Below are 23,700 nucleotides of genomic sequence, written 5' to 3'. Positions count from 1 at the left end.
CCCTAGAAAACTCTACAGCGTCACACAAACTCAAATTTGTCTCAGTAAACGTAATAACAAAGTCACTGAACTAGATGCTTGGATAACTCTACAATCCCCCGACATATTAGTAATCACTGAAACCTGGCTCAAACCTCTCATCACAAATTCCAAAGTACTTCTCCTCAGGATCAACATGATTAGAGCTGACTGACTCAAATGAAAACAAGGTGGTGTAGCCATACTACATTCAAACTCCATCTCCTTAACTCCTCTTCATAACCATCCTAAACCTTCTTTTGATAAAGCCAAACTAATTATCAGCTATCTTAACCTAAATAATAATAAAAGCCTCTGCATTACTGCAGTGTACTTACCGCATGACAACAATCTATCAAACACTTGAAAATATCTTATGCTGGGTGTCAGCTACTATTTTTATAGAAACCATAATACTAGGGGATGTCAACATTGACTAGGGGAAAGTTAATTCCCAATTCCCTACAGAGAGCATCAATCTTTGGTTTTTCACAACTCATAACCTACCAGCTTACACCAACTCATCATACCAAAGAGGCTCAATTACTGATTGGATTCTAGTCTCCCACCCTAGTAACTACATGGAATCTAAAATTCGACCAAACTCTATTACTGATCACCACCATATCTGCACAAGTAGACTTATCTCTCACACATACAAACAACATACTTACAAAACAGTACACAACCTAACCCACTTTAACCAGCAGACCTTTACAGACATACTAAATACTATTAATTTGTCTTTCCTTAAATACTCACTCCTTGATGAGGCAGTCGACAAAATTCAACTCTACATTCCTAGACACATGAAACAGATTAGCTCCTGCCAGAAAGAACACAGCCAAAAATAACTATTCACCCCTGGCTTTCTATAAACACCAGATCTCTCATGCAAACAAGACACAAGGCCTAGATATGCTACGCAAAACAGAAAACGCAACATACTCTACAACACTTCATAGCATTGCGTAACCTAGTAAAAACGTGAACCTAGACAAAAAAAAATTTTTTTTACTCAGAGCCTCAGGATCAGCATAAAACCACTCCAATAACTTTCTGGCAAGTAATCAAAAGAATTACCCATCCCGGAAATAATTCTTCCTCTAAACCCTCCAGTAAGAGTACTTCTGATGTAGCATCTCAATTTAATACTCACTTCATCAGTTTCATACACTCCATTACCAACAACTTCCCGACATCACCTGCTACTTTCTGTCATCTTCCTACTAGCTGCCCCTCCACTTTCTCCATACAACTTATTATGCGTTTCAAACATGGAAACTAAGAAATTCACCTTGATAGCGAACCGACCTGATCATAATTCTCAAAAAAAAAAAAAAAAAGGCTAACTGTTTTGCAGGATTTCAAGGCCATGAAGCACTCAGCCTCTTAGCATGTGCTATCAGAAAGCCAGTGTAACAGTCCCTTATGTTTACACTCTACTTGCATGCCCCAATTGTTCAGATTTTCATTGAATGCCCAGAGTTTTCCCTCATATACTTGGTCTGTTGCTCATGAAGTCTGGGGTTTTCAGACAAATTAGCGATAATTGAATTTATAAAATAATAACAAACATTTGAGTTTCAGACATTGTGCCTTTCAAAATGTGCAGGCAAACACGCAGCCTGTTATTCTAACAGGAAGTCAGGAGATGTTACTGATGAACAGCAGCTAGAAACAAATCTTACTTTGCAGCTCTCATTTGCTGGTCAGTACTAGCAGACGTTACTGCCTAGCCCAAGACCAGACATTAACAACTTAAACAGGGAGTATTTAACATTTGTTAAGGTCATATCTTGCACCACCCTAACACTTAATTGGTTTGCCTTTTTCAGAATATCTGAGCACAATCACCATGCTCCAAGGACTACAAGACATTCAAGAGTGTGGGTTATGCTGGTTATTTATCCAGTGTGGAGATGTGTGTGGCGGTGTGATTACTGTAGCACATATGGATAAACTGACATAAGCCATGCCTGCAATCAACCTACAGATCTACTTTGATATCACTGCTTTACCAAAAAAGTCATCCTTAGAAGCATTGAAAATCTGTACATTTAAGTGATCACCAACAGCACAGCAGTTACATTATTCAACACATAATGAGGAGGGCTCTGGCTTCAGGTCCAACTCAAAGAAAAGCTTGTATCATGCCTTGTATAACTTAAAAAGATTTGATATTCAAGAAAGTATGAAAGAAGCAAAGCTAGAAAATCCTTACCCTTAGCAGAGGCCTATGCAGGTTTAAGTCTTCATGCACTCTGTCTAGGAGCCACAACAAAAACTCCTGGGCATCTTGCTGTGAACTGCCACGGTACTGTAAAGCATTTTTTGCAACACTATTCTGTTGGGACAAAAAGTGAGTAAAGTTGTACTTGAATATTTGCAAATGGCAACCTCTGCAACATTAATAACATTATATTTTTTCTTCATATAATGAACTGAGATGTTAACTAGTTGAACATTACTGAAATGCATGCATATTTGATGGTTCTGTAATAAGCATTATCAATATCAAAGTTAGTGCTCATTCTGAAAATGAATAAACAATTTAAGATTTCAAAATCAAGTAGCACCTGCTATATAAATATATAAATTACTCAAAACTAGGAAGCAGACTATGCTAATCTAAAACTAGCCTTGACTAACTTCTGTAAGCAATACAAACTGAATAACTGTAATATCGAAACTAAAAGATATACAACAGGTATTTTTTTTTTAAGGACGCTGGCACCGGTATGGGATAATAATAACTGTGATGGGTCCCTACTCTAGGCCAGCAATCAAGGAGACTCAATCCACACCACTGACTCTGGTGAGGGATGGTCACTAAGAGCAAAGAAGTATTCACACAGTGTTTTCATATGCAGCTCCCTGCAGCAAGCACAATCTCCCTTAACAGCACACAGGAAGTATGCTCCAGACCTGGGGTTGGACCCTCCTTCTCTCTCCAAACCCACACGCACAAAACTCCACATTGACCACTTCGGAGCACTGTGTCCCTGTTCTCAGTAGCTGACACACACACTTGCATATCTGAGTTTCTGACACGCACACACAGACACAGACACACACAGACACAGACACAGACACAGACACAGACACAGACACAGACACAGACACACACACACACACACACACACACACACACACACACACACACACACAAACACACACACAAACACACACACACACACACACACACACACACACAAAACACCTCTGAGAAAAGCTGGCACAGATTTACTAGCTGTGCCCCTTTCTGCCCAGACTCTGAGGTAATCAAGCGGTCACCAGTCAGCTACCCTCAGGCTCTTACAAAGAGACAATTACACTGTGTAAAATTAATACTAATACAAATGGTAGGGTGTGATCAAAGCAGCAAGGCCGAGTGGTCACAGTGTCACTACAACAGGCATAAGTACTCTAAATATGTTAAAAGTAACAGCGACAATGAAAGGTATTAAAAAATAATGACAAATAATAAAACAGAAAACAGAAGAATACTGAATACAATAAACAAGAGTTTCAACCACAGAGATATACGAAATAATACAGTTGGATAGTTTCTCAGATGCAAAAAACAATACTAAACTAGTTTCACTAAATGTCCCTGACTAACTAAGAATTACTGTTCCCTGACTACTTACTAAAGCAAGGCAAGCTGATGTGTGTTGAGTGTCTTACCACAGCAAAAGCCAGATGATGCCTCTCTTTGACTGTGTGGATGTGTGAGATATAGATCCTCTCAGAAATCTTTCCTGTCAGGTTCTAAAGTGCTGCAGCGAGGGTTAATAAGAAACCAGATGCTGGCTAGAGGATGACATCACCTCCTGTCACCTGATTCTGGTATAATACACACACAGAACTTTGCTGATCTGTGGCAGCATCTGAAAGCTATAAAACAATTTCAGTCTTTTCACCCTTCCAGGGCTCTCTGATAAACATACACATTTGATCAGTTACAACAATACAACTGAATATACATGCATACATTCTTTCTGTCTAGCAGGATCTACTGTTGATACATTTTTAACCAAGTAACTTTACAAATATATTTTTACCTCAAATATCTGTACAAATCAATGTGATAGTCAAATAACATAAAATTCTTTATAAATCTCCAGCCAACTATGATAGTATACGTACACTTGTACTGCCCAACTCTCCATGGCAGAGATGGCACTACTTCATAACAGTACACCAACCCCCCCCTCTTTAAAAACTCAAGTTAGTTTTTCAAGTGGCCCTGGAAAAACATTGCTTAAGAGAAATAGACCTAAGAACCAATTAACCTATACCCTGACTTAAAAGCCCGTCTGCATTAGCATTGCTGACCCCACTACGGTGCTGCACTGTCATGTCATATGCCCGCAACCATACGCTCCACCTTAATAACTTGGTATTTTGCTGGCTGGAACGATGCAGCCATGTTAAGGGATTGTGGTCTGTAACCAAAGTGAATTTCCTTCCACCCAAATAGGGCTGAAGTTTCTGCAGTGCCCATACTATGGCTAGACATTCTGTTTCTACAGCTGCATAACATTCCTGCCTGAGTTGAGTCTACAGCTGAGATATGCAACTGGGTGCTCTTCTCTCTCTGAGGAAACCTGTCTGAGCACAGCCCCCACCCCATGGTTTAAAGCAGCCACATGCACAGCAAATTCCTTGTTGTAATCTGTACTGGCAAAACACAGGGGGTCCTCCCAAAGTCCCTTTAAGCTTTTGGAATGCCTGCTTACAGGCTGGGGTCCACACTACCTTATCTGGTCTGTTTTTCCTCATCAAGTCTGTGATCACCAGATCCCCCTCAGACTCCTCCTGCCATCCACTGCAAATACTTAGCACAAGGGCCTCCCTATCATGGCAAATCTTCATCACGTTAACATGGTACAGTTTGTGCCTGTACCTCCTGCCCAGCAAACTTACCATGTAATTAACATCACTGACATTCCTTATCACTTTGAAGGGTCCCTCCCAAGCTGCCCGCAGCTTACTGTGTCTGACAAGAATGAGCACCATAACCTGCTTTCTCACAGCATACTCTTAGGCTCGAGCACTCCTGTCATACCAGACCTTTTTCTGCTGCTGGGCTCCTGCCAGTTTCTCCTGTGCCAAGCCCATGAGCTCCCTAAGTCTTGTCCTGTGGTTTAGGATATATGCCACAACAGACTCCTTGAGGGATTTACACTCATCCTCCCAATAAATGGTAAAAAACCTGTGGTTTGTTGGGGTACCTCTCTGTATGCAAACAGTAGATGGGGCAAATACCTGTCCCACTTTAAAATGGTCTGCAAATGCCTTTAGCATGGTCTTTAGTGTACAGTTTAACCTCTCCTCAAGACCATTAGTCTGGAGTTGGTAGGGGCTGTTTTTTTAGGTGCTTCAAGAAATTGACTGCTCTGTCAGTCAGTATTTCTCTTGGGAAACCTACCCTGCAGAAAATCTCTAACAAAGCATTTGACACCTTCTCTGCCTCTATGGAGTACAGACCCAGTACCTCAGGGTATCTAGTAGCATAACCTACTACCACCAGGATATACTTCTCCCCTGTGGAACCTGGGGTCCTCAGAGGCCCCACTATATTTATAGCTACCTTCTGAAATGGCTGCACAATCACAGGCAAAGACATCAAAGGAGCCTTGACCTCGTCTCCTGCCTTGTCTACCTTCTGGCACTGTTCACAGGTCCTGCAGTACCCTGTTACATCCCTTGCAATCCCAGGCTAATAAAAGTTCTGCATAATATGTCTCTTGCTATGCTTTATGCCCATATAACCTGCAAAAGGAATGTCATGGGAATGTCATGGGCTATGGCTAGAAGTGCCAGACGGTAGGCTCTGGGCACTACCAACTGCTGTATTACCTCACCCTCTAGCCCTCCCTCAGGGGTCTACACTCTATACAGCAAGCTCTTGTTCCAGTATACAGACTCCCCTTTTCCTTGAGAATCAGGTGACTCTTTAGCTACCTCCCTCAAGCCTCATAAGGTAGGGTCCGAAAGCCGAGCCTATCTCAACTCTATCTCTGTGACCCTTTCCAGCTCCCTTTTCACTGGAAGCCCGGTCTCTTCTGACAGTGGTGCCTCACTGTCAGCCTGGGTACTACCACTCACCTCTGCCCTTGCAGTCACCCTGTCCATGGGAACATCAGTACCTACCAGCATCTGTGGCTCACTTTCAGGCTCACTGCTACAGGGTGCCTCCCCCCCTGAAATAGCCATCTCACTAGCCCCAGCTTCAGGTGTGGGGTCTATCTGGGTCTCCCCCAGGCTACCTGACCCACATGCCTTTCTCCAAGCCTGACTGCGTGTAACTGCATGCACACAAGGTAGTCATTATCAAAATGATTCCCAATCAAAATATCTGCAGGGATATCTGCTTGCTTCCTTTTCCACCCTCCCAGTCAAGATGAACAAAGGTATTTGGAATGGGGTCCCTTCCAAAGCTCAGACTGGTGTGAACTGCCCAGGCAAGTGCTGCTCCTCTGCAACCACTGCAAGCTTCACAATGGTTATGTCAGAGGCTGTTTCTCTCTTATCAGTGGCCTGTCTTCCATCCACTAAGATAGGATACAAACTTCGGTGATAATTTGGCACCCTGTTGTCTCCAGACAACTTACCACTGGCATGCTGGTATTCTCACTTGCTGGCTCTTTCACCTTTTGTTCCCCCACCTTGCCTCAGTGGGCATATGTATGCTACATGGCCCCTCTGGATACATTTAAAACATCTAACCCTTGGTCCTGGCCATGTACTCCAACTAGTGGCTTCCCTGTTACTGGTGTACTCTGCTGGGGTGGTTTAGTCTGCCTACCATGGGTTCCCCAATAACCATGTGCAGTGCTGCATATCCCCTTCTTGTGCAGTGATGTCCTGCTTGCTGAGTAGAGATCTTCTTTTCTCTCCAGCTCATCTGCAGAGTTACACTCCTGGTCTGCCAACTAGATTCTCATGTCCTCAGGCAAAGTGTTAAGGGCTTGTTCCCTCAACAAAAGGTCTGCAAGCCCTTCAAAAATGATGACCTGACACCCACCAATGAAAATAAGTCCTTAACTCAGCAATATAATCACATACACTTTCATCTACCTTGCGTCTATGCTCACAAAACTTTTTTTTCTGTAAGCTTCAGGTGTTAACTTAAAATGTTCTACCAAGCATTGTTTTACTTTATCATAGTTTAAACAATCCACATCAGACAATTTAGAAACAGCAGTTACAGCTTTGCCATGGAGTAAGGGGGTCAGGAACCGTACCCAGAGCCCTTGGTCAACATTATACTGTTTACATATCCTTTCATATAACTATCAAAATAATCACCCTCTGTAAACTGTGGAAGAAATGTAATGACCTTTATTCCTTCCCCATTATCTCCATAACCCTGCCGAAGAGTCAGCATCTTCCTCTCACGTTGGCACTATTTCTCATTTTCTTTGGCATCCAAACACTGCATTGTCTCTGCTTATTCTAACTCCATCTGTTTTGCCTTTTCTTCAGCATTCAAACACCACAGTCACTCTTCGACCTCTAAATGTTGCAGTCTCTCCGCTGATTCTACTTCCAGGTGTTTGGCCTCCAGTTCAAGTCTCTAACTCCAAACAGATTTTCAAGTTCTCTGAGGAAGAGGTGAACTATCCTATTTCTGCAGACTGCACATCTACATTACCAGACTGGTTGCCTTCAGGGTTGCTGCTCTGTGCTGCAGCTGTGACGAAGGCTGAAATAATTTCCTCTTTAGCCAGGTCGGCACGCACCAGTCCTTTGGCTTTGCACACCTTGGGCCAACTGATTCTTTGTCAGATTACTATAATCCTCTGCTGACATCCTTGCCTGCGTTCCCTGACTAAACTAAACTAACAAAAATAAATAAAACTGTTGTAAAAATGAAACTCTGTATATTTACCTTCTGGCTGCTGAGAGTACACACACCTTTAGTGACAACTGCCCACCATTTACTGAAGTTCAATTGATATCTCACTCAGCTGCCTCCAACATGCAATGGGCCCTTACTGTGGGAAAGCAATCAAGCAGACTTAATCCTCACCACCAACTCCAGTGAGGGACAGTCAAGATGGATTCACACAGTATTTTCAGATGCAGCTCCCTGCACCAAACACAACTTCTCTTAAGAGCACACAGGCAGCATGCTCCAGACCAGAGTTTGGACTCTCTTTCTCTCTCCAGACCCATACAAGTCTCCACACTGACCACTTTGGAGCTCTGTGTCCCTGTTCCCAGTAGCGGACACACACACTTGGATATATGAATTTCAAACACACACATACACACCTGGAAACAGCAGGCACAGGTGTGCCCCTTTCTGCACAGACTCCAAGGTAATCATGCTGTCACCAGTCAGCTACCCTAAGGCTCTTACAAAGGGGCAACAATTATGCTGTGTAAAATTAATACCAATACAAGTGGTAAGGTGTGACCAGCAAGGCTTTCGGGATCGGCCCCAGTGTCACTAAAACATGCGCAAGTACTCTCAACATGTTAAAAGTATTTTCTAAAGGATCAGACACAATGTAAGGTATTAAAATATTTAATGATAAATAAAACAGAATACAGGAGAATACTGAATACAAAAAAAACAACAGAGTTTCAACCACAGAGATATAAAACATAATACAGCTGGACAGTTTCTCACAGATGCAGAAAATGCTAAAATATTCTCACTAAATGTCCTTGGCTGACTAAAGAATTACTGTTCCTTGACTACTTACTAAAGAAAGGCAAACTGATGTGTGCTAAGTGTCTTACCACAGCAAAAGCCAGCTAATGTCCCTCTTTGTCTGTGTGGCTGTGTGAGATACAGATCCTCTCAGAAATCTTCCCTGTCAGATTCTAAAGTGCTGTTGCGAGGGTTCCAAAGAAACCAGATGCTGGCTAGAGAATGACATCACCTCCAGTCACCTGAATCTGGTACAATATACACACACACGCACAGTACTTTGCTAAGATCTGTGGCAACATTTGAAAGCTATAACAATTTAAAACTTTCCACCCTTACAAGGTTCCCTGATACATACACATTTGATCAGTTACAACATACAACCTAATGAAATGCATACATTCTTTCTGTCCAGCAGGACCTACTGTTGATGCATTTGTAACACAAGTAAGTAACTTTACAGATATATTTTTAACTCCAGCATCTGTACAAATCAGTGTGATAGTCAAATAACACAAAATTCTTTACAAAACTCCAGCTAGCTATGATGACATATTTACAGATATACTGCCCTACTCTCTCTGAAACTGATGGCACTACCTCATATCATGAAAATAATAATAATAATGACAATGATACTAATAATACTAATACTAATAATAAATCTTGTTTGAATATCTATTACATAATCCATACACTATCAAAAATTAATTTCTAGAATCTGCTTACTTTTACTTCCCTTGTATAAATCTTTGTAAGCCCAGTTCCGGCTTATACCTGGCAAACCCTTCTCCAACCCTTTCACCCCACTAGGCCCCCAAGATCAAGCAACAAAAATCAACTCACTGTTATCAAACCCAAAAACTCAGCAGGAGAAGCCATATTTTCATGTACCATATCTAAACTTTGGAACAATCTTCCACCCTCTATAACTACTCTACCTTCCAGCAGCCTTTTCAAGATTGCACTCAAATTCCACTTCAATTTGCACTGGCTTTGTCCTTGTTCTAATCTAGACTAAAACCCCCACCCTTATGCCCCCCAGACTCTTAACTCAATTATACCACCGCCACTACTAACCACAGTCAGAAATAGCTAGTTGTCTTTACATACTTTAACAACTTGTCTGACAACTTTGTTACTATTATAAAAGACAAGAAACTATCATAACTTGCAACATTTTCTGTATATACTGTTGATAATCAATATCTTGTTATTGTATTAAAGCCAGTAACCTGTAATGTTGTTTACTATTGCTGCAACTTTGTATCTCTATCATGTACATGATGTGGAGCTTTTCTCCCTGTGCATCCGCTGAAAAAGGACCTGCGTCTAGTCGGAATTTCCTGGTAAACAAATGTAAATAAATAAAATAAATAAATAAAAATAAATATAACATAGATGACAATGATCAGGTTGTGATCGTAATGTAAATATGTGTTTGAGACATGGAAGCCAAGAAATTTACTTCCTGCATAAATGCTCCACCCCCAACCCAGAAAGGTTGCATACATGGTAACTGTAGCCTTAGCAGCCTCTGAAAAAGTAGAGCCCGACGGGCTTGTACCTGCAAAGATAGAAGTCTGGAGGGAAGCAACTTGGCAATTTGGTTGGAGGTGTCCAGGTGGCCTCAGACGAACTCCAGAGATTGCACGTGTTCTAAGTTGGACTTGTCATATTTCACAGTGATGCCCAAGGATAGGCACAACTGGAGCAAATAGTTCTTGGCTTGGATTACAGATGCCCATGCATCATGGAATTAGTAATCCAGGTTCGAAAAGATCCAATAAACCCTCCAACTTGAGTTAGGCTGCTAACCCTGCCATACACTTGATAAACACCAGAAGGGGCTGTGATTAAACTAAAGGGCAGTGCTCAAAACTCATAATGACCGTCTCCCACACAGAAGTGCAGGAACCTCCTGGAATGTGTGTCTATCTTTATGTGAAAGTAGGCATCCTTCAGGTTCACCAGGCACATTCAGTTGTCCTTCTTCAAGAGAAGGAAAATGGACTCCACGATCACCATCCAGAATTTGGCCCATTTGGCAAATTGATTCAATTTACTAAGGTTCAATATGGGCTTGATGTTCTTGTCTGGCACTAAAACGAGTCTTGAGTAGAGTCTGCATACTCTCTGGTTTTGTCTGAATGACTTGGTTTGAGAGCAGCTTTTGGATTTCTGCTGTTGCCTCCTTTCACTACCAGGGTGGAAAGATGGGAAGGGATCTTGTTTTCTCTTTAGGGGCAAATAGAAAAGTAATGCAGTAGCCTTTAGTAATGACCACCAACACCCAAGCATCAGATTTGATGGCCATCCAAGCTTCTGGATGGACAGCAAAAGCACCCCCCAGACTCCCTCCAGTGTGTGTGTGGAAGTCGGGCAAATGTTCAGGAGTGCTGAAAGTCTTGCCCAAGAAGGGACCTCAGGAACCTTGAATTTGTGGACCATCCCTCTGAAGTCCCCCACAACCTCCACCCAGTAGGCACCTTCACCTGAAGATCCCTGGAGAACTGCTGTGTTTTATAAAAGAAGAATTATTTTCCTTCTCTTTGATTCCTAAAAAGGATCCCCTCTGGAATAGAAAAATGAACTCCCACAGCGGACAATATCTTCACTTCTTGCTCACTCCTGGTCAATATTTTTTTTACCTTAGACCCAAATAAAGTGGATCCGTTGAAGGAGGCACTGAGAAAGGATGCCTTAAAACATGCCACAAAGTTGCACAGGTGCATCCAGGCATGGTGTCATATGGTGATAAAAGTGCAAATTCTGCTGCACTGGAAAGCAGCAATGTGGAAACATTTGAGATACATCTCATAGGCAACTGAGTCTCTACACACTTGTGAGCCTCAAGAGACTGTTGTGATGCCACTAACACATAAATCTCAGAAATCAGATCCTTTTAGAAACTTGTTAGGTGAGCCAAATAGTTCAGTACATGCAGGGCAAATGTGGCCTTCCCAAAGCAGCTCTCTACTTGGGAGGAGGTCCTCTGTTCCCTCCTTGGAAATTTCCTTTTTGGTGGCCACAGCAACTATTACATCTTCCACTGCTGGACTCTTGTTCTAAACTGACCTATCCTGTGAGGAACTAACACTATGTCTGGCTTCCAGTGAATGGGCTCCACTATGCCAGGTTCTCTCCTGGCCCACATATCAGCAAGTGCATCCAGAAGGGGTACCACCTAGAACGTGGATGGGACTGTAACAAAGTCCAAGAGAAAAAAAAATGACTCCTTTAGGGAAGGAGCTTCAGGGGCCATCTCCCTCATTGTTTCATCAATTCCAGCAAATTGCCAAAGGAGGTGATGTTCTTCGTCTTCCATTGCTGCAGTCCTTACTATTGGGTATAGTCCACATCCAGTCGGCCCGAATACCAGAGTATAAGGCTGACGTCGGTCAGGGCGCATTAGACTGACGTCAGTACGTCAGGGTACTAATGCGCATGACCGGCGTCATATCCTCAGTCTTTTTTGCCGCGTTGTCCGATGCAGAAGCAGTTTTGCGAGTGCAGGTTGGCGTTCTGAAATATTTCCGAAACCGGAGTTTCAGACCGAATCAGAGTTGGCTAAGTACCCCGTTGGGGAACATTTTGGTTTTTTCTTGCCTCAGTATTTAACCGGATGTCAGAAAAAGTGAATAACTATTTCTTGTGGGAAACAGATACCTCATAGGGATTACCATACATTGTGTATACCTTGTTTAGGGCCTGAGCACGACGTTGTTGGTTGCCGCTCTTGTGCTAGGTTTAACAAACGCACTATTAAGAGGAGGTTAGACTGTGCCAGATTAGTGTTTGGGAAGCGTTGCAATTATAAAATGCCGTCGGATGCTCCGACGCCCGCTTCATCCAAGAAGCGTAAGGACAAAACTGCGAAACCTAGGGTTGATGAACCGGCAGTCCCGGACGTCGGTTCTTTAGGAGGCTCAGTGGAGCCAGAGGTTTTGCCAGGAGTTTCTATGGAGTCTCAGGCAGAAACTTTACTGTTACAGGATGTACCCTCTCAGGAGGCAGGCCAGGCTGAGGGGGCTTCTCAGGTAACTATTCTTCCCTCTCTTCCCAATGTAGTTAGAGCCTCTCCTTCTGTTGCCAAAACTTCTTTTAGAGGAAGGCCAAGTTCGGTTTCAGTAGGGGCTTCTCCTAGCCTTTCGGGTTCTGTACCTAAGAAACATATGCTTAAAATGGCAGAAGATTTGATTACTATGATTAGAGGTTCTATGGGCCCTCCTGATAAGAGGCCTAGGGTGGAACCAGAGTTTGACAGTTTTGAACAGGGTTCAGGGGCTTCTGAGTCTTCTGCGGAAGATTTGCAGGAGTATCCTCATTATTCTGATTCTGATGTGGATGATGCCACTCCTTGGCTTCTCCTCCTGAGGATTTTTCATTTTCAGAGACTCTGCATTCCATGAGGGAGCACTTTAAATGGGAAGGCCAGGATTACTCTGATTCCAGGAAGAGGCTTAGGGAATTCTTGTTTTACCCCAGCATAGGCCCTTAGCTATACCTCCTGTGTTGACTGTGGTAGAAGATGTTTTGCAGAGGCTTCCTGAACCCTGATTCCTTGCCTCCTGCTCCTGTTAAACCTGATAGGTACTATAGGGTGCCCGAAGCTCATAAGTATTTGTTTAAGAGTCCTAGGGCGGACCCAGAAATTGTTTCTCAGGGGCCTAAAGGTGTTAAAGCCTCTGTGGTTAAAAATCCTGTTCCCACTGACAAAGAGGCAAGGGCGTTAGATAGGTGGGGTAAGAAAGTGTATACTTCTTCCACTCTAGCCATGAGAGCATTGAATTGTCAGTTTCACATGCTGAAATATCAAAATTATCTCCTTTCACAATTAAAATCTAAGGTGGATGCTTTGGCGGAAGGTATTGATTGTAAAGAATTGCTAGATTTGGTTTATGTGTCTGAACAAGTGGGCAAGCATTCTTTGCAATGTGGTTTTGATGCTGTGCAGGCCTCCTCGAGGGTGGCTGCCACTAGTTCTGTTCTTCGCAGGCATGCCTGGTTGAGGGATCAAAATTTGGCTGAGCATGTTAAGACAAGGATTTTGGATGCTCCTTTACAGTCTGATGTGTTGTTTGGTTCACCTGTGGAAGCAGTTTTAAAGAAAATGGAGGACAAAGCTAAGTCTATGCAAACTGTTAAAGATTTTTGCAGGTACAGCCACAAGTTTAGTAGAAATTGGCCTGCTAAGGGGTGGACATATCCTGCTTATGATTCCCAGTCTAGGGGTAGGTCTAGGCGTGGTATGGGCAGGGCCCAAGGTTCTTTAGGCCTAGAACAGGGAGTTCACCTGCTCAGACTTCTGGTGAGGGCAGGGGTCAGTCCTTTCGTAAACAGACCCAATGACCTGCCTTTTCAGCTGCCAGTGGATTCTCGTCTGGCAGCTCCTTTGGAAGGACGACTGTCTCTTTTCAAAGAAAATTGGGATTTAATTCCTCAAGACAGATGGGTGTTGGACATCATTCACCACGGTTACAGATTTTATTTCCATACAATGCCCCTTTCACAGGCATGCCAGACGTTCCTCCTCCACAAAGAAAAGAGGATCACATGCAAGTTTCTCTGTTACTCCAATTGGGGCCCATTCAGCCAGTCCCTGTATCAGAAAGGGGCCTAGGATTTTATTCTCGCATGTTCCTAGTACCACAGACGGGTACACGTGGAGACCAATTTTGGATTTATCTCTCCTCAACACTTATCTGGACATTCCCAAGTTCAAGATGTTGACGTTACAACAGCTTTTACCCCTGCTGGGCAAAGATCACTGGATGGTAACTTTAGATCTCAAGGAAGCTTACCTTCATGTGCCTATCAGGCTAAGTTACAGGAAGTATCTGCGGTTTCGAGCTGGAGATTCTCATTATCAGTTCTCTGCATTGCCCTTTGGCTTATCTACTGCGCCCAGAGTATTCACAAAGGTTCTGGCTCCAGTGATAGCTTACTTCAGGCTACAAGGACTTCAAATCTATCCTTATTTAGACAACTGCCTGATTCTGGCTCAAGAAAAGGAAGACCTTCTACAGCATCTGGAATATGTTATAGCAGTGCTAAGATGCCTAGGGTATTCTGTGAACGAAATAAAGTCCAGTCTAGTACCCTCTCAAGACATGTGCTTTCTGGGTGTGAGACTGCATACAGCAGCCCAGACGGCCTTTTTAACCCCGGACAGACAAAAGAGTCTATCACTTTACTTCCATCAACTATCTCATCAGTCCGTGCTGACTGCAGAGACAGTCCTTCAAGCATTAGGGTTCATGGCATCTTGTATTCTGGTGCTTCCCAATGCCAAACTGCATATGAGGAAGTTACAATGGTATCTCAAAAATGTATGGACACAGCACTGCCAGGATTTAGACACTGTCATTCAAATAATACCTTGCCTTCACAGAGAATTTTTGTGGTGGGCTCAGGAATGTCACCTAAACAAGGGACTCTCTGTGACCCAGCCAGTGGCGAGTCAGATTTTACTGACAGATGCCTCGGACGTTGCTTGGGGAGCTCATCTACATGGAAAGTGGATACAAGACAAGTGGCCTGCCAGACTACAGCATCTACATATCAACATGAAGGAGATGTTAGCAGTCCAGTTCGCATTACTGGCTTTCAAGGAGTTACTTCTTCCAGGGCAGGTGTTGATTCTAACAGACAACACAACTGTCATGTGGTACTTCAACAAACAAGGGGGAACACATTCTTATCCTCTATGCAGGCAAGCAATGATTTTATGGGAGACTGCCACGCTTGCACCTAACTCTTCAGGCAAGGTTTCTGCCAGGAGCACAGCACTCCTTAGCAGATGTGTTAAGCAGACAAATCATGGATCCCCACAAGTGGAAACTGGATCTTCATGTATTTCAGAAATTGACAGTGTCAGAGGGAACTCCAGACATAGATCTGTTCGCTTCTCCACTAAACCACCAGCTGCCACAGTTTTGCACAAAGGGGTTTCATCACACAGCTTGGAAAGTGGATGCTCTGTCTTTCAGTTGGACGAACCTTCATGTGTATGCCTTTCCACCTCTGCCTCTTCTTCCAAAGGTACTGTTAAAGGTCAGACGGGACAGGCCAAGGATGATTTTGATAGCTCCAGATTGGCCTCGGCAACACTGGTACCCTCTACTACGGAGTCTGGTAAAGAAGCCTCCATGGCCTTTCCCTTTGATTCCACATCTGTTATACCAGCAGGACGGTTATCTGCTCCATGTCAAGCTTCACTCTCTTCATCTGACAGCCTGGCATATTCTGTGTTGAAACACAGCCGGTCTCAAACTTCCTCAACAAGTTTTAAATGTGATTATGGAAGCTAGAAGACCTAGTACAAGGAAAGTGTATGCAGCTAAATGGAAGAGATTTTTATCTTGGAGTAAAGCAAAGAATTTGGAGATTTCTGAGCCTAATTTGAGTATGGCTCTTCAATATCTTACTGAGTTACTGGACAAGGGTCTGTCCTTCTCTTCCATTAAGATTCATGCTGCAGCAATCTCAGCTCACTATGATTGTGACCCACCATTGTTTTCGCATCCTTTGTTCAAGCAGTTTCTTAGAGGGGCAAAAAATATAAGACCCCCACGTAGAGCTCCTACTCCTGCTTGGGATCTCAATTTTGTGTTGGAAAAACTTACTCTACAACCTTTTGAGCCTGCGGCTACTGCTGAATTGCAATATTTGTCATGGAAGACTGCTTTTTTGTTGGCTATTACTTCTGCAAGACGGGTGTCTGAATTGCAGGCCCTTATGGCAGTCGAGCCCTTTCTGATTTTCCATAAGGATAGGGTATCATTACGTACTAATCCTTCCTTTATGCCTAAAGTGGTTTCTAGTGTGGCTTTAAACCAAACTATTCATTTGCCTACTTTTTATGCAGACCCCCAAAATAAAGGGAAAAGATTTTGCATACTTTAGATGTACACAGGCAATTGCGTTATTACTTAAGCAGGACTAAGGATTTTAGGCAGTCTCAGCAGTTGTTTGTTTCTTTTGCTTTGAGTTCGCAGGGCAAGCCTGTGTCAAAACAAACTATTTCTAGGTGGATTGGCTTTTGCATTGCATTTTGTTATTCCCATCATGGCAAGGAGGTTCCTGCTGGGATCAGGCCTCATTCCACTAGGGCTACTGCCACTTCAACAGCATTTCTACGGGGTGGCAACTAAGGATATTTTGGAAGCAGCTACTTGGAGTTCAGTGCATACTTTCTCTAAGCATTATCACCTTCCTATCTACTCTAAGTCTAGGGCTGGTTTTGCCACTGCTGTTTTGCAAGGCATGTTGTCAGCTCCTGCTTCTTTATGATTTGCCAGCCTCCCTTACCTCTGCTTTGGGATTCTACCCAATAGTAAGGACTGCAGCAATGGAAGGCGAAGAACATAGTACAGTTTTGTACCTACCATAAATGTAGATGTTCGAGGATTCCATTGCTGCAGTCCAATTTACCCTCCCTCCTTCCCCTCTGTGTTTAGGGGTGGTTGTGTAGGTGAGTTTACCTGCTTATATTTTTGTATATATTGTTCATGTTTTGGTGCAGGTATTTTGGGCCTTGTCTTTTTAGGGTCTTCTGACATCTGGGGCAAGAAAAGACTGAGGATATGACGCCGGTCATGCGCATTAGTACCCTGACGTACTGACGTCAGTCTAATGCGCCCTGACCGACGTCAGCCTTATACTCTGGTATTCGGGCCGACTGGATGCGGACTATACCCAATAGTAAGGACTGCAGCAATGGAATCCTCGAACATCTACATTTATGGTAGGTACAAAACTGTACTTTTTCATTTGGGGTACCCTTTCTCCTCCACTGATGTTTGGATCTTCGATGAGGGATTCAAGGTGCTTCCTCTTGCACTTGGTTCTTCACATGAGCCTTCTGGCGATGTGAATCAGCAGTACAGCCCCTAGCCTGCGCTCTAAGTGAAGACAGGATCCTTTCCATGGTATCAAACACCAATGCAGTTTCCAGACAGCTGGGAATGGATCCACAGATCTAAGACAGTGTCCAGAACCCATTGCTGGCCCCGATGGATCAGACTTCAAGACTGGATATGAACTATCTACAGCTGAGGCACCCAAGTGAATTGACAGTTCTTAAAGCCTCAGAGTCTAATCCAACCCCCAGGATCTCAGCTCCAATCTCACTGCTCTGACATGCACTCAGCTTCAAGAGGGTCAGTGTCGAAGGCCAAATCTGCAGGCAGCCAGAGGCAGAACTGTAGACACCACCACGGGCCTGTGGAGGAACATGTGCAGAAGCTGAAGGTGGGACCTCCATCTTTGTAACTAAGGGTGAGGGAAATTCTCCCCAGGTCCATCTGGGCCTTGAATGCTACACAGGAGATGAAAGACTAGCTGAAGAAAATTGTCAAAAAAATCTGTCAAAATTCAGTTATCTATTGAGCTTTGCAGATCACATCAGACAGCCAGAAGTAGCAAATGAGATTTGAGGAGACTCAGAGAGGGCAGAGTATTATGGGAGAAAGGTGAAGCTTTCCAGCTGAAAAGTCTAAGCTGTCAGTTTCGAATCTACTAACACACAGGTTGAGACGGACAGAAAAGACAACTTCACATCTACACAACATGCTCCTTGCTTTCTGCAGACACCTCAGCCAAGACATTATCCCTGGAAAAATTCATACACCGGAAGCTTACACAGTTTCTCCATACCGGAATGAAAAACAAAGAGACCCAGGACAGAAAGGAATAATTGCTACTGATTGCAACAGCCCCCCCCCCCCCTTAGAAGATCTACACTATCAAGGTGAGTTCTTTTAACAAACATTACAACTTTTTGGTACTAGGCAACTTTGGAATCGGGGCTTCATAAGTGATCAGAAAATGACTGAGGAGGGACAAAAACGGTTCACAAAATACAACAGCTTGTATACCAAGTTTAAATTAGATGCAGTTACACATCATTAATCTGTACTATCTGAAAGAAAGGAGACACACACCTCGTGACATGCTCTTAAAATACCACAGCAGAGTGAAACAAATTTTAAAGGTGGTTGTGGCAAATGTTGTAGTCTTCAGGGTCTACTTCAGTAGACCGAACGTTCACTTACCCGACTTTCATATTGCCAAGATGAAAAGGCCGACAACCGCATAACACCAATGTCCCAGAACACTGACTTTCCACTCTAGGTAAGTAACCTCTTGGCCATCCTGAAAAAAAAAAAAAAAAAAGTAAAACCGAAGCAAAGTAAATGCATCCATGTGGGTGGGCTGTGCCCTTCACAACCCCCAACTAAATATACCAACTCCAAAATTGCACTACCGGAGGGGTAAGCGGCAAAATTCAACATGGTGGCCAAGAGGTTGGAGTGGAATATCGGTGTTCCGGGACATTGGTGTTATGCAGTTTTCTGCCTTTTCATCTCAGCAATATGAAAGTCAGGTAAGTGAACGTTCAGTCTACTGAAGTAGACCTCGTCAATTAAAGTAGTAGTTTCCATCTGGAGGCTAAGAAACATTTCTTCACTGAGCTATTGTTATTGAAAAAAATTGCTGAGAGTAACACTCAGCTACAAGATGCATTAACCATAAAGAGTACAAAATGCTATCTGGGAATAACTGCTACGGATAGAGGTAGACAATTTCATGTGGGGAAGTGAATGGTCAAGGTCAGATGCAAAGGAACTAGCTGCTGAAACAGCAGATATATTCTTACCATAGCAGTTGATTTACAACAGGACACGTCTTGATGGGCCCTTGAATGGGTTCATCTTCTCCACAATCATAAATCTTCTCCACCAATCATAATTCAGCAATTCTTTTTAAGCATATGTAATTTAGAACTTCTCAAGAGTCATGATCTCACAAGCCTGTTACATGGGAGCTCATCTCCAAAGCACACCGGTTTGCCCATATACCATTAAGGAGCACCTTCTTCCGAACCAAGACACAGTAATGAGCATTAGACATCAGACAAGCAAATAATACTTAACCTACTTCTAATAGGTGATGCTGATATTGGAGAATCATCCACAGCACTATGTAGCGCACTCTCACAGAGTCAACATCAAAATTACCCTGATGTTTGGCTTGCCCCCACCGTACACTTAGATATCACACAAACACTACTGTGGTAAGCTTATCAAACATCATAGGCTAAGTCCCCACTCGGTATACAGAGGACACAAAAGCTCAAGATATCACACTTATTGAATTAAACTAGAATACACCCTCACCCAACTTACTCTGTTTATTGTACAATATATAAACTTTCTGCAAACTTCAGCCTATAACATTTGTTAATCCACCTTGCTTCAGATCGCAGAATGCATCACTACATTTTACTTGAAAAGAAAACCTTACTTGCGGCTTATCATATGACAAAAAGTTCTGGAACTAGATTACTGCCCTACTCTAGCCAGCATGTTATTAGTGAAAACTACTTACTGAGGTCACAGGATCAGAGAGCTTTAAACTTGGTTAAGGACATCTTTTAAACAACTGTTCTTTCCCTGTAAACAGAATAAGTAAACTTACCATAATAGTATATGTCTGAATGACTACTGCTGTAGTATGTTTAGCTATATGGGTTATATTCTGCTAAGGATATAACAGCCAGCCAGCTTCCAAAGCTTCAAGGATACACTTCACACACCCAAGCAATTACTCAGCTTGATGTGAGCTGAAGAAAGAGTGGTTTGGGAGCCAAGCTCTTCAGAGATTTTATACCAACTAAGAAAGGGGGGGGGGGGTGGCGCTAGAGCCCTGAAAAGGTCAATGCTTGGAAAATAAAAACTTATGTCCTCACCCTTTCAATAAAAGCATATGATAAAAGGAAGATGGACAGAAGGAGCGGATACTGCAGTAGTGATCATTTGAACATCTACTGCTATGGTAAGTTTACTTATACAACTGTACTATGTTCATTATTTGACCACTGCTGCAGTAGCCTTAGCTGTATGGATACAGTACCATAGGGTCGACTGCCTGGGAAGAGAATGGTCATGGCAAGGCTTTTCTTAGACCTAGAGAAGGAATCTAGCTTGTAGTGCATAACAGGATCAAATAACGGCTCCTAGAATCCAACCCTTTCAAAAAAAAACACATGTGAAGCCAAGGCCCTGGTAGAGTGGGCTTCTATGTTATGGTGAGTATCGCACAATGTAATAGCCTTAGACAATCATTTGGAAATAATCTGTTTTGACACAAATGGTCCCTTCTCATTCCTTCACAAAAAATGAACAACCTATCCAAAAATCTAAAAGATTTAGTTCAGTCAAGACAGTACCTGACCTGTGGACATCCAATGTTTGGACTATCCTTTCTCCCTCATTTTTAGATTAAAAAAAGAAAATGGGGAGATGGATAGTTTGGCCTAAAGTAATCTTGGATATCACTTAAGACATAAAATAAACATTAGTTCTCAAAGAAACCCTGTCCCAATGGAAAAGGAGATGGGGTTGACTTGCCATAAAAGCTTGAAACTCAAATACCCTTCTTGCAGAGGTCAGAGCAACTAGTAAAACTGTTTTCCACATTAAGAACCTCAAGTCAATTAGGTTTGCTGGTTGAAATGGAAGTGTTAGCGTCTCTAACACAAAATTAAGATCCCAAGGAGGGGCTACCAGTTTTCTTGGAGGCCCCTTATACAAAATCCCTTTCAAAAACATTTTGACATGAGATTGCACTGAAAGAGAACAATCCATGGGCAGACATCAAGAAATGGCAGATAAATGAACTTTGACAGACGAATAAGAAAAGCCATAGGATAGTAACTCACACAAATATTGTAAAAACGGAGAGCAAGCAGCCCTGAATGGGTGCTGGTTATGTTGTCGGCACCAACTAGAAAAACGTTTTCATTTGCTAATATACCATTTTCTAGCAGCAGGTTTTCTTGCCTCATTTAGTACTTACTGCATATGTCTTAAATAAAAAGTTGACTAAAAGGAATTAATACTATCATCCACTGTTGATTGATGTCAGGGTGCATCGAATGTCCCTATTTTTGTTTGAATAGATCCAGTCAGTGAAGAAGGGAGAACCATGGTTGCCTGGGTTAGAAGGGAGTCACCACAATGATCTTGGGGAATTCTTTCTGAATCTTCAGAAGTACCCTGAATATTAGTGGAAAAAGTAGAAAAGCATACAGGAACATTCCTGATCAGATCTTGGAAGACCCCCACCCCGATCTAGTTTCCATTTGTGACACACTGCCCTGGTCCTGCTCAGCTTGTCTGCCATACAGTTTTGCACTAAATGTAGATTGCCTGCACAGAAAGATTGTGCTGTGAAGCTATATCCCATGGCTGGTCGGCAAAGGAGTTACGACCTGGTTCCACCTTGCTTATTGATGTACCACTTAACTGTGGTATTGTCTGTGACTACTTGAAGATGTCCCAGGGAACAAAGATGGTTCAGAAAATTGAGTGCCTTGATCAGGGCAAACAACTCCTTGATATTTACATGCTTTCATCTGTCCTTGGTGTCTCACACCCACTGCACTTTTATCCATCCTGAAACTGCTCCTCAGGCAAAGTCCAAGGTGTCTGTGGTGATTTACTACTTCGGAGCAGGGAGAAAGAAGGGGAGACCTGGATTTTAGGATGCTTGTTGTCTCCACCAAAACATTTCTATTCTGACAAACCCCACCAATGGGATTTTAAAAGATAAAGGGCACCTGAGCTGACACCAAAGAGATTTCAGAAACAACTGTAGCTTTTTCATGTGGTGTTTTGCCAGGGATATCATAAGAACCACAAATGTCATCAAACCCAAAATATTGAGGTGTTCCCTCACAATGACCAAAATCTGAGTGGAAAACCTTAAGAAAAGATCCAGACATAGATCTATTTTTCCAATGGAAGAGAAGATCTGTGAACTGAGGTGTCTAGTTGATGTTCCAGGAACACAAACCTGTCTAAATCAGTCAAAAAGAATTTTGGATGTTCTTTTGGAATCCTGACTTGTAACAGCTCTCAACCAAAGACAGAGAAAGAGAGAGATTCTTGACACTTTGAAAAAGACTCTATAAAGATAAGCAAGTTAGCTAAACATTGTAAAATGTGGATACCCTGCAATGAGCTATAACTGCAGCTATATACTTTGTGTAGTCGACAGTCCAAAGGGTAAGACAGAGAAATAATGAGATCCAGACACAAAAAACCTTAAGAAATGTCTGAAGTCTGGGTGAACAGGGATGTGATAAGCATATTTTGAGTCTAGTGTTACCAGGAAACCTGAAAGAGGAAGAAGAGGCAACAGGTGTGAAGTGACATCATTTTGAGTTTGGCCATTAAAGATTCAGAACTGGTCTCCCAGCATTTTCTTTCTTTGGCACTAGGAACATTGTTGAATAAAAAAAAAAAAACTTCAGCTGGGAAGAAGGAGCTTGTTCGATCACTCCTTGGAACAGCATGTAGTGAAAAACGGGAGGAAATAAGAGAGTCTGATCTGGAGGATGAAGAATGACACACACACACCCCCACTGGAAAGGACGGATTTCCTCCCACTGCCATTTGTAACCGTGAAAAATAATTTTCAGAACTTTAATGTCTGCCAAAGAAAAAAATGGAGATTTAGACTTTCTGGAAGAAAAAAAAAGAGCCGGGGGGGGGGGGGTCATAAGGTCTCTTGAATAATCATTCAGACTTGTTGGACTGTCCATGTTTTTGCAGATTTAAGACTTCTATTTGTAACCCCCTTGGTATTTCTTGTTACACTTCTGTTTACCGTGTATCTTACTGAGACGGTTTATTCTGCTTTTTGCAAAAACTGGATGAGGAGATAGAAAATCCCTTGGAAAATTTGGAAAAGGAGGGTTGAAAAATATTAGAGATTCCCTGGATCAGCTTGACCCTTTCACTGCACTTTTTAATCACCTCTGCAGCAGAGGGGCCAAACACAATCTCTCTCCAAGGGTGAATTTAAAATCTCATTTACATCATCACCTGGGAAGTTCTGAGAATTGAGCCATGCAAACCTCCTCCAAACAGTACCAGTGGCCATAAACATGGAAAAAGTATAAATAGAGTCACATACACACTGTAAACGATGAGTAG

General features: G+C 42.7%; 1 protein-coding gene across 1 annotated transcript in view; it reads right to left on the bottom strand.

Annotated features, from left to right (window-relative positions):
• Positions 1–23,700, bottom strand: part of USP31 (ubiquitin specific peptidase 31) — a 2,233,792-nt gene that overhangs the window by 1,982,821 nt on the left and 227,271 nt on the right. The window contains exon 2 of the mRNA XM_044089819.1: positions 2,243–2,365. Within this exon, the coding sequence (XP_043945754.1) occupies positions 2,243–2,365 (123 nt within the window). The remainder of the gene's footprint in view (positions 1–2,242; positions 2,366–23,700) is intronic.

The sequence above is a fragment of the Protopterus annectens genome, chromosome 12.part0, assembly GCF_019279795.1.
Source record: "Protopterus annectens isolate FY-2018-M chromosome 12.part0, PAN1.0, whole genome shotgun sequence".
NCBI lineage: Eukaryota > Metazoa > Chordata > Ceratodontiformes > Protopteridae > Protopterus > Protopterus annectens.
Note: the sequence above shows the minus strand (reverse complement) of the source record. Positions and strands in the feature narration are given on the sequence as shown.